General features: G+C 35.3%; 1 protein-coding gene across 7 annotated transcripts in view; it reads right to left on the bottom strand.

The window, feature by feature from the left end:
• The window catches only part of VAV3 (vav guanine nucleotide exchange factor 3), a 393,845-nt gene that overhangs the window by 123,593 nt on the left and 257,736 nt on the right, over positions 1-12,516 (bottom strand). For all 7 annotated transcript variants that reach the window (XM_035252253.3, XM_017974986.4, XM_009001808.4 and 4 more), the window contains 2 exons: positions 2,042-2,143; positions 1,642-1,742 (listed from right to left, as the gene is read on the bottom strand). In XM_035252253.3, the coding sequence (XP_035108144.3) occupies positions 1,642-1,742; positions 2,042-2,143 (203 nt within the window). The remainder of the gene's footprint in view (positions 1-1,641; positions 1,743-2,041; positions 2,144-12,516) is intronic.

Here is a 12,516-nt window from a genome sequence, read left to right as displayed (position 1 = left end):
TCCTCATCATAATCCTCTAATTTACAAGATGAATAAACAAAACCTCAGAATATTTAAGTAAATTCCCCAAGCACACATAGATAGCAAATGTCAAAGCTAGGATTTCAACTATCTCTGCTTGACTCTGAACTATTCTCCTACATTATTTCCTTTAAAAGCCAACCATAGGATCATTTTACATTCTTCACAGACATCTCATCAAGACAGAGCCTTGGGATTTATATAAACATTAGCCTACCATGAGTAAATAACACGTTAACTGTCTCCAAAGAGATTAAAGAGTGGGACATATAAAGATGGAACAACAAAAATTTAAGTGATAAATTATATCGGGTTGACATTAAAAAATAACAACAATAATTTTTATTTCTATTATATTTTATGACTTTGTAAACTGTTTCTGGCCTTCCAACAGACGTAAGAAGTAAGTTTATTTAACAGGCCTTGAGTAAATTGCATGAGCAATCTGACCCCCATCAGGAAATGTGCAGGGCCATTCTGAAGAAGGAATGAGCTCATGCAAGAAGATGCCCAATAGAGCACCCAGGCAGGGCAGGCACAATGTAGGCACTCAACTGATGCCAAGATCTCTCACGTTACAGCTGCTCAAGCCTAGCACAGAGAATGGCACACAGGGTGCTTTAAAAATGTCCCAGAGGAATGTGCTGTGATCTCAGTCTTCTAATAGGATTTACCTTTTCTACAATTGGCCATTTTCTGAACTCAGCTCTGAAATGAGCTATTCTCTATTTTACTCTTTTTCACATTATCCAAAATAATTCAATGTCCACCTTTTCCTTTGGGAAAATCAAAGGTTGACATGGCTACCTTTTGAACTCAAGCTGTTAAAGATCCTTTCTTGTGTTCAAAAGTTTTACTGATTTTGAAAGGTCTTATTGATAAAAACACAGAGAAACTCAGGGGAAAAGGACAAAGAGAAAAAAGAAGAAAGAGAAAGAATAAAGAAGCCAGAAAAGAAAGAGAAGGAAGAGAGCCCAAGAGGAGCACAGAGAGGCAATAGGCTACTGAATGCATAATTGCCAACAGTCTTAGAAACCAGCTCATGTAACAATCATGCAGCATTATTTTTAAAAACCAAGGGGAAAATATTTATATAAAATCCAAAAGATATATGCTCTTTGTTAAGTTCTGCAAAATGACAATGTATTCAATTCATTAATTCATGAATTAGTCTGTGTGATGTTTACTTCTGGCACCATTATCATTTCTGAGCTAAATATTTAAAATAAAAAGGAAATTTAAGAACTAAAGATAGAAGTGAAAAATATATTTTTTTCTGTTTTGTCACTCTATTTGATTTGTTTTGGCTATATTTGTACGGTTTTAGTAATTTATTTAAGGCCTTTAATGAAATGGGTGACATAAAAAAACCCAACTCCCTCTTGAAGATCTCTGTCTCCAAGGTATGTATAAAAGTCACATGAATTTTAAATAATTTAAAACAAAGTTACGTAGAAAAGACATGTAAATTATAAGCATTTTTCTAATTGTGCTTATAAACAGCTTCAAAAGCAGATATGTTACAATAAACACATATTCAGAGTAAATTAGGCCTTAATTATGTTTAGCAAATTTTATGTCCTCATTAAAAACAGAATCGCAACAATAAACATGACTTACCACCAGAATTAACTCTGCCACAATTGTCTACTCTTCCCAAACATTCTTTGTGTGCTCTCGCTCCACACTTAAAACATAAATAGCCTTGATAAAATGTTCCCCTGAAAGGTAAAATTAGAGACTGGTGTATTAAATGATGTAAAATTCTGCCCATATGAAATCATTAGTATAAGAAGAGGAAAAGAGGTATCAACAGTGCTCTTCAAGCAGAGAGTGAGGAGCTTGCCAGAGCTTCTGAAAGGACTGTCCAGGCAGAAGGCCTGGCAAAGATTTGTGGGATCCAGACTGCTAAGGTAAAATCCCCACTTTAGAACCTACTGGTTAGAAGGTTAGACAAGTCTGAAACACTTAGCAATTACATCATTCCTTTACACTGAAAACCAGCACTGAGCAAGCTTACCTCAGGAGCATCTGGCAGACTTTGCAGGATGTGACTCTAGTGAAGGTGTGCATCTTGAAGTCGTGGAAATTGGAGTCTGCATAGTCTGGCCTTATGTTAGACCTATAAAAAGGAGAAAACATAACTCTCTATAGAAAGTTTCACAACAAAGCTGCAATTTAGGCATCTAAACCCTAAATTCATCAAAATTACATCAGGTAGAGATCTGATTCAAGCACAGTAACTGCTAAATGTACAATGTTTTCTAAGTCAAAAGTATGCTATGCATTAAAATGTGTACCAGAATCTGGTTGTGTGGGAACAAGTAACCTGGAAGGACACAGCGACCTAATCCTCCTCAGAATTGAGTATTCCCAGAGAACTTTAAAGAATGGCCATACAGGTCAACCTGCCTGGAAAAAAAAACAAAACCCACTGGATACTCATGCTATTGGATAGTTCCTTGTCTGTAGCCACGCCACTGAAACTAGCAGGTGAGGGTAGGTGGGAGAAGATGGCCATCTCTAAATAGATGTGTGGACATCATAATGGTCCATAACAAGGAATACGGTAATTTTATACAAAGCTTTAAAACACAGCATTAGTATGATCATTAAAGATTTCTTAACATTTCACTTTGCTCACAATCTAATAATTTATCATTCATTTTATATTTATATTATATATACAAAAGTTATTTTGCACACCACAAACCAATATTCTTTGTGCATTTACTCTGTGCCAGATACTGTGATGACCATATGATATTCAATCTTCACACCAATCCTAACTGCCTGGCACAAATAATATCACTAGCTTATAAATAAGAATATAGACACTTACTCTAAAGTAAAGCTTACCCTTAAGGAAAATGGAATGATTGGAAACTCTAACTCAGATCTTTGTTCTTGGCCACTGAAACTACAGCTCAAGGAGGAGATCAGCAATATTCACATTAAAATATTCAAATGTTTGTGCTTAGTAGGTATTTTAACTTTTTTTTTACATTATTCTTGAGTTAGCTATTTAGGTTGGTGCAAAAGTAACTGTGGCTTTTGCTATATTTTCAATGGCAAAAGAAAGTGGAAGAATTAGACTAGGATTAAAGATGGATACAAATCAGGGGTGCACGTAGAAAGCTAAGATGATGTGTTCCAAGACGTTACATACAATTTGAGAGATTGTAGGAAAAGCCTGAGATACTGATGAGCCAGGATTTCCCCTTTGATAGAATACAGCAACTCTCAACCACACAGAACCCTGGTGAAATGAAGCATAACACAGGCAGGCAACCAGGCATCAATCTCTGAGGTACCAGGCGAAGCCTTATGAAAAAACATTCACAAAGGCAATTGGAGTAGCAGGCAGTGATGCAGAAGTGTCAGAGAGGTCAGCCTTCCAATCCATCTGCTGAATATGAGCGTGCTAAAAATGAAGTCAAATATTAGTGCCATCTGGGACTTCTCTGCTCTCTGCTTCTGGTGATCTCACTTTTTAGGAAAATGATCCACTGCATGCTGAGAATTATGGACATTTCCATAGAGGCATTTTTTTGTGTTACTGATTAAAAATTACAGAGCTTTTCTGCAGAAAAGGAGACATAGAGAAAATATAAGGATCTAGAAACAAAATTTTCTTCACATTGTTTAGAAAACATTTGATTCTTGAGTCCATAAAGCTATGCATTGAAAACTCCATCCAAACCCATTTCCTTAGCCAGGAAGGCTATTGGTTCATTTGTTTCTGAGCATCAAAGCGATAGGGTCATAGATGATTTGTCAAATAAGTTTGAGTTCTAGCAACTTAAAAAAAAAACTGATCAGCCTGGAGTTTTCAAACAGAAGTACATCTCCTTCAGGCAGAAACTCATGTAAATAAGTTCCAAACAGGTAAGAATTTAACTGATTTCAAAAGTCTGCCTTGGACACAGATGAAACATACACATGCACACACGAACATACTGGAGTCGTGTCTGGACCATTGGTGTTTAAAACTTTCACCAATTACGAATAAGCTGAACTTTCAGAAAACAAACAACTGAAAGGGGGAATCTAAGCAAGCACACTAAGATGTTTCATAAAAAATTTGTGATGAAAAAGGTTCTGAATATATTGTTAACAGTAGCTGCCTTATGGGAAAAAAGACTTGAAGTGGTTGGTACAGAGTAGAAAGAAACTGTTAGAAGTATTTGAAAACTATAATGGTATATTCTTTTTAAAATCTAGACTCAAACCCTAAAAAATAGATGTTAATTCTATGACTCCAAAACTGCTGCTAAGGCAGTATTGAATAAAAAGCACAGGTAAGGACAGGAATCTGAAACTAGACCACCTGGGCTTACATCCTAACTTGCCAAACAGTAGCAGAGTGACCTTAGGCAAGTTAGTAAGTATAAAACAGGAATACTAATAAAACCAAACTCGTAAAGTGATATATGTTAAGAGCTTAGAATACTGCCTGACCCATAGTGTTCAATCAATGTTGGCTACAATTTATGCAAGTGTTGATTCCAAATCCATATAATAATGGTGCGATCATGACTGTGCTTTGTGAGTGGTAAAGATTCCCTATGTAGGTCTGTGACCAAGTCCGCAGAGGATAATCATTATTCTGAGAATCACCAGCACAACGATTTATATGCTCAGTGTCCTGGATTAGGAATTCATATATAATTATTTATATGTAATAAGAAATAGGGTCACTCAAGAGAGGACACGTATGAAAACCCACATGTTAAATTGTGATCTCTTCAATTCGTACTTAGTATGGCTTCATTCAATGAGCCCTGGCAAGTTAAAAAATTCATCAGCCTGGAGTTTTCAAATAGAAGTACATCTCCTTCAGCCAGAAATTCATGTAAATAAGTTCCAAACAGGTAAGAATTAATGTCAAAAGTCTGCCTCGTGAAGCCACACTAAATGTGAACTGAAGAGATCATATATGGTCCCTGGCCTGTGGGGGTGCAGAAACTAGAGAGTAAGCTGGCTGGAGGAGAAGGGTTGGAAAGTAGATTGGAGCAGAAAAGGACAGGAATGTTAGGGTTAGGGATTTGGAGAAACAAAAAATAAAATGGTCAAAAGGGGTATTTATTTCACACCTCTAATGCACCAGGTACATTATTAGGCTCTTCATACACTTTTTTGCATTTACTTCTCAGAACAAATCTACAAGGCAGTCATTCATCCATTTCAGAAGTATTTATTGAGTAACTACTATGTGTGAAGGCCCTTAGACAGGAACAGAAAGAAGCCTCCTTCAGCTGGAGCCAAATTAGCAAAGAGATGAGATAGGTTTGCAGGAGCCAAGGAAAGAAGTGAGATTTTATATAGGATTGACATCACATTTAGTTGAGAGAAAACAAGCAACTCCACTGCTACTACATAGAGATATCCTTACAGTAAAACATGGGTAGATATAGTAAAACCAATCATGGGGTTGGGTTGTCTACAGATGAGTGCTGAGCATCAAACAGATGAGTTAACTCACTGTCATGTTGATACACATAAATAATTCCAGGTTAGTGATCCACCTTAACATACGACAATTTACTTTTGAGAATATTAGGGGAATATGGTAGATTACTCAAATGCTCCCATTTCTTTTGCTTCACATAAAATTCATTATCAATATAACTAATCTGGCAATCAAATATTTATACGGCAGGGAATGCTAATACTTAGGGCTTCATATCGGTTTACATGTTCTCCTTAGCTGGTCTCTTCTTTTCACCTGGCTCCACCACAGGCCTAAGCTGAGGACCCCACAGTCCCCCTAACCTGAACCTCTTTGTTCTCCAGATATGCATTCCCAACTGCTCCTCAGGCATCTCAAATGCAGCACACTCAAAACTTAATTTCCATGTATTTCCTAACATAGCTCATTCATTTACTCCATTCTAACCTAGGAATTTCAGAATCACAGTGAACTTTTTCCTTTCTCTCACACCCACCACATATTCATTGTCTCTTAACCTATCCTCTGATTCAATTTTTCATTCCCTGAAATTGTGGCCAATTTCAGTCAATTCAACCTTAAAAATACCGCCTCAAAAACTCATACAAACACATATACACACTCGCACATCCACACGCACCTACCCCCCACACCCTATCCTGTTTGTTCTGCTTCTCTAGAGAACCCTGATATAGACACACTAGACAATAATGTTAGATAGGTTTAGCAGGGCCAGTTACCAGAGAAGCAGATGGGAGCAATGCTGAAATTAAAATACATCAGCCTCCACAACACTTTACATAACATCTGATGCCCAGTTAAATAGACCTCCTAGGCTTTCAGTAACTTTGTAAAGCCCTAAAAGTAGCATTAAAAGTACGTGTATGTCCACCTCCCCACTGACCTATGTGGAGGGTGTGTCTTCTCCTTTTTACCAGTCTCCTTTTTATTGTCCTCAAACATTCTACCAGGAAAATTAATGCTAGATATTAACAGCTGATAGAAATCAGGAAAATATGCTTTTACTGTAGCATTTCTTCATTTGTTTTCGAAAGCTGCCTTGTGCCACATTATCAGATAGAAAGATGGAAGTAGAGACAGAGACACTTTACTAAGCTAAAAAATTTTATCTCTTAATGTGAAAGAACACTGAAGAAAATCATGATTCACTAAATTTCCATTAAATCTTAGAATTTATATTTACCAATATATATACTCTCTTCATTGTGAGAAATATTTAATCTTTGATATGGTTTGGCTGTGTTCCCACCCAAGTCTTATCTTGAATTACAGTTCCCATAATCCCTATGTGTTGTGGGAGGAACCAGGTGGAGATAACTGACTGAATCATGGGGGTGGTTTCCCCCATCCTGTTCTCATGATACTGAGTTCTCACAGGATCTGAGGATTTTATAAGGGGCTTCCCCTTTCACTGGGCACTCATTCTTCTCCTTCCTGCCACCATGTGAGGAAGGATGTGATTGCCTTCCCTTCTACCATGACTGTAAGTTTCTTGAGTCCTCCCCAGCCATGCTGAACTGAGTCAATTAAACTTTTTTTTAAATAAAGTACCCACTCTCAGGTATGTCTTTAGTAGCAGTGAGAGAACAGATTAATATAATATTTTTGCTAAAAACTGTAATGGTACTCATATTTCAGTAATAAGTATGACAGTGTCATTAGTAATACAATGTAAAATAATAATACATATTATTTTTTAAAACATGCTTAAAATAAACATTTTTGTCTATTTTAACTGTGAATTTTTAAATCTCTATATCATTTTAGAAATATAGTTATAGAATACAGGAAGCAAATCCTAGCAAGATGAAATCATCTGTAATGATCATGGCCAATTACAGAGGAAATAAGATGAGAACCAATTTAGGACATCATGCTGTCTCATGCTCTATCAGTATTAACAATCAAGTATTACCAGTATGAACATTATGGCAATTATGTAGTATATGTAAAATGGTTTAGTTCATCATATTGCATTGAAAGTAAATATAAGAGAGCTGGAAGCAAATGTCAGTGCTTCAAAAAACCTATCCGAATGCAACAGGCTTTTTGTGTACTAAAATAATGTAGATTTATAAAAATGTATTCACACACATAGCTTTGGGTGTGTTTGTGTTGTGAAAATACAGAAAATATTCATTTTGCCAGATACTAAATACAGGTTACTTCTTTGAGAATGTCCTTTAAGAAAATGCTAAACAATCTTATTTTTATTTATTATTAATATATAAAATTATTTTTTCTCCATGATATAACAAGATGGATCTCTTCTTGCATCCTCTATTAACTTCTATTAATTAAGTAGCAATAAATTACAAGAAGCATACTACTTAAGTTAATCTTTTCCATACAAGATTTAAAAATCATTTAAAATAATATGGATAGTTTGTTATCTTCAGGATACTTAGCCATATCATGGCTCTTTTTAAATACAGCTTTTAAAATGCATGTGACAATTTATCACATTAATAAAGAACAAAAAAATTGGGTTGTCTCAACAGATATCAGAAAAGACTTTTAATAAAATTTATTGTGTGCTAATAATGAAACTAAACAGACATTGAGAAATAGTTTCTTATTATGATAAAGAATATTAAACTAAAGATAATAGAAAACATATCTAATATAAAACCCTATCACAAATATATTAAAAACAAAGTTTTGATGTCAACTGTATTTTTCAATGTTGTTCTGGAAGATCTAATCACTGTAATATGACAAGAAAAATGAATGTAAAGGACAAATACTGTAAAAAGAAGTATGCAGCATTTTCATTTGGAGATGACATTATTGGAACTATTGGGAAAAACTAAGAGAAGACATTAAAAGTGATACAACTAATGAGAGACGAAGACATCAAGTGGTACCTGAAGAGATCCCTGTATAAGTTTCTAATGCTCTCTAGCAGAGAAATGCAGTAATGTGTACAGCTTCTGTGTCTGGAAAAAACGCTTGAGACTTAGAGTTCAAAGATCATGGAGGGACTGGTCACACAGACATTCTCTGCCTACATATTCAGCCACAATCTTCAAAAAAAAAACCCCAGAAGGAAGTGAGTGCTCACTATAAGTCACATTTTTTTAAAGTCTAGGCAGATTGGCACAATGAAATTCAGTAAACCTGGCTCACCAAATAACCTTATCACTTAGTACGACAGGGAACATTCCAAAGCCAAGTTCTCAGATGACAGCCAAGGACAAGACAAGCCTGCAAGCAGATCCTTCTAAAGACCGCAAATTCAAGCCTCCTATGTTAACTGGTTTCTGCATGAAAATGCCTAAAAAAAAAAAATACTAACATAAAATGTCTAGGTTCTATATAACGTTTTTAAATTAACTGAGAGAAATAAAAGCATTCAAGAAACTAAAAGCCAAAGTCTTATTTAAATTAAAAAACCATAAAAAATTAGAAGAGAAAGCAGAAAAATATTTATAATTTGTAGGGTAAAAGATTACTGTCCTTGCAATATGTAAGTGCCACTGAAAGTCCTTAAGAAAAAAAAAACAAACATCCCAATTGGAAAAATTGCAAGAAAATTAGCAGGGCTATTTATTTAAAAAAAAAATCAATACATAAAGCATGTACTAGTATGCAAGACAAATGTATGTTTAAATTACAAGCTATCATTTCACATATCAAATTGGCTGAAAAAGGAAAAGATAAAAGAAAAGAGATACTCTGAAAGGTTTTCATAAAAGGGAAATTGTGTAATATATAACCAATGTCTCCACTGACATCATTAGAAATACAACTATGTGCCTTCCCTTTCTATCTTTTCTTGATTTGAACCAAGGACATATTACCAACATATTACTGAATAAAATCAACTCTATGCGGGGCCTTTCAGGACATATTCCATTTATGTATTATCACTTAAACACTCATCATCTCCTGTAAAGTCAGATATCACGTTTGGCTAGTCAGGTATCTTTTGAATTTAAGAACTAATTATTCTAAACAAACGAAATTTGTATGTAGATAAGGCAAATATTTGTGCCAAATATTCAAATACTAGCTCTAGAAGTATCAGGCCAAACCCTTTAGAAGACATTCTGAAACAAAAAGCTATTACCTTAATAGATGTTTGTTTATATAAATTATGTTTCCATAAAAACTAAAGATAAGTCAGACAAATACACAAATCCTGGAGACCAAAGGCAACCTGAAGGTGTCTGAAATAGACACTGATCTGAGACCAACACTATGATGGACAGGAATCACTCTCCATATAGTCCCCAGCATGCAAGACTGTTGATTAAGCTTACAGGACCATGCATCCAATTTACCAAAGTATGTCCTACTCCTTTGAAATTACCAACTAAACATTAAAGAACATCAGAATCGTCTATCCCGATTGTTTCTGTCAACTCATAGGCATGCCTAAAATCTCCAGTTCTGAGAAAATATTCTTTAACCAAGTAAAGTCTTAGCCAAAATCTCAAAATAAAACTAATGCTTTTATTTATCTTATGGGAAGGTTAGACTTTCCCATAAGATACAATTTTAAAGTTCTCATTAAGTGGTAGGTTTTTCTTTCTTTCATTAATATGAAACTTTTCAGAATAAAACCTAAGTATTTATTTTTAAAATATCTTATATTTTGAAATTAAATCCTCCAAATCAGTACAAAAGATATATTCATATAATCTTTCAGTAAACTATCCTAAATCCTTGTGTTTTCATAATTTGTTCCCATAACACCACAGCATACTAATTATGGTGCTGGTTATCTAAAAGCGCACGAAAACAAAAAACAAACAGGTCCCTCAAAAACCAAGTTTAAAAAAAAAGAGTTCAGAAGGGACATCTTCACCTATTCCTAAGGAGTCATAAAAGGAATGAAAACAAAAGAGACCTATAAATCACGACCAGATCTTATTCCTTATATTCCAAATCACGTACAGTCTTTTATCTAGGGAAATGAATAAATACTTTCAAAATACTGATAAAAATCAGATCATGCTTGGCTCTGAAAAATGGTATTTTCTTATCTATTATATATTACACTTCTATATTTCATTCAACATTGGCTTTATAGTAATTTTAAATATACATCCATCACTGTATTTCAGTGACATTGAAAGAAATTATTGAATGAAATGTAAAGTCAGTTAAATCTATAACAAATTTAAAGTGAAAAAATTGTCAAGACTATCTGTAATTTAGGTTTATATTTATCACAAACTTAATGTGTGGCTTTTGGCACATAAAATATTATTTCTATTTTTAGTTTCCCCACGAATCAAAGAATTCTATCTACTCTTCATGCTGTATAAGGCCAACATCCAGGAGTGGGAGAAGGAAGAGGGATCCCACATTTCTTTATAACCTGTTCCACCGATTACTCAAATTTGTTCTGAAGACAAGTGAAAACATGTATGTGTGTGTTTTAATAAACAAATAGTATTTACTAAATGATAAAGAGCATTACATAAACGCTAGATGCTACTTCTATTATCATTATTGCTATCATAAGTGACAAACATTTAGTGGAAAGCTAGAGGCCTCATCAAGTTAGAGCAGTTTAAAGGATGATCTACCCATTACCATATCCCAAATAAATTGAGATAACGCTCTTCTTGTATTAAGTATGTAATAAGTATATTACAACTTCTTTTTGCTTATAATACAATTTACTCGGTCATGCATTCAACAAATTAATTGAGTGCCTATTACGTGCCAGTCATTTTCAAACTCTGGGAATACAATAGCGAATTTTTCTGGAGCCAACAATCATGGTTCTCCAGTTAATTTGAACTATCTTGCTTTAGTTCAATTTTTCCATTAAAAATTTTTCCATTAAAAATCATTCTCTTATCACTGAACGGGGGTGGGAAGGTCTCAAAGTTCTGTTTTAGACAGCAACATGTCTCCCACTGTGTCAGCCATTCCATGTGAGAAATAGATCCTAGAGAATTTGGATTTCCTCATTCTCTGGTTCAATAAATCTGAACTATAATTCAAACACTGTAGATAACATGAATTAGGAATGCTGAGCTGGCACAGTCAATTTAAGTTGTATCACATTTTAAATTATGTCTGATAATATGAAGTTTGCTGTGGAATTAATGTGCTTTAGAAGCATACGGAGATGGAGATTGTATTGTTACAAGGTAATATTAGGGAACAAAAGAAAGAAATCTGAAAGGTAATCTGAGAAGGTTTGTAAAGTTTTCCTCTTCAAATGCTAAAATGATTATGCATAAAAAAGGCTTTTTAATCAACATTCCATCCTTCAAATACAAAGTCTCGGTTTTATACTAAACTCTCTGTGCAGAAGTTCAGTATAAATTGACCAGGATTTCTGTAAATCTGGCATGAATCAATACCACCATCATCCATCAAAACAAAAAATCACTCTTCAGAAAAAGAACTTTAAAATGTTAAATATAGGGAGGATCCAAGATGGCTGAATACGAGAAGCTCCGGAGTACAGTTCCCAGCAAGAACAACACAGAGGGTGATGGCGTGGGATTTCACTGCATTTCCAAACAAGTTTTCACTGCCCACAGACCAGAAGATTCCCATGCTGAAAAGTGATAAGTGTTTTCAGCATGGCTGGTGCCCCAGGTTGGTGCACAGAAACATACAAATCTGGGTGGCAGTTTCAACTGGTGCCTGGAACACCTGGGAGACAGAGCCTCCCATTCAACTGAAAAGAGGGGGGCAGAGACAGGGAGCCAGGTGATCTGGCTCAATGGGTACCACCCCAACAAAACAAGCAATCTGAAATGCTCTGGATTAAGAGTTTTGCAGCAAGTGCAACTAGACCTGGGACGGTTCAACTCAGTGGGGGGAAGGACATCCACCGCTACCAAGGCAGTCTGCTAATACCAAGGCAATTCACACAGGAGTTGGGCAGAGCCTGCGGCAGCTCAGCAACACCTCTGCTGACAGACTGTGACTAGATTGCCCTGTGCAGGGCACGCCATCTCTGAAAAAAAGCAGCAGCACATCAGGAACTTATAAACAAAGCCAACCTTCCTAGGTCAGAGCACCTGGGAAAAGAGTCAGTTATGAGT

This window comes from Callithrix jacchus, chromosome 7 (assembly GCF_049354715.1).
Source record: "Callithrix jacchus isolate 240 chromosome 7, calJac240_pri, whole genome shotgun sequence".
Taxonomy (NCBI): Eukaryota; Metazoa; Chordata; class Mammalia; order Primates; family Cebidae; genus Callithrix; species Callithrix jacchus.
This window is presented reverse-complemented; position numbering and strand designations above follow the sequence as displayed.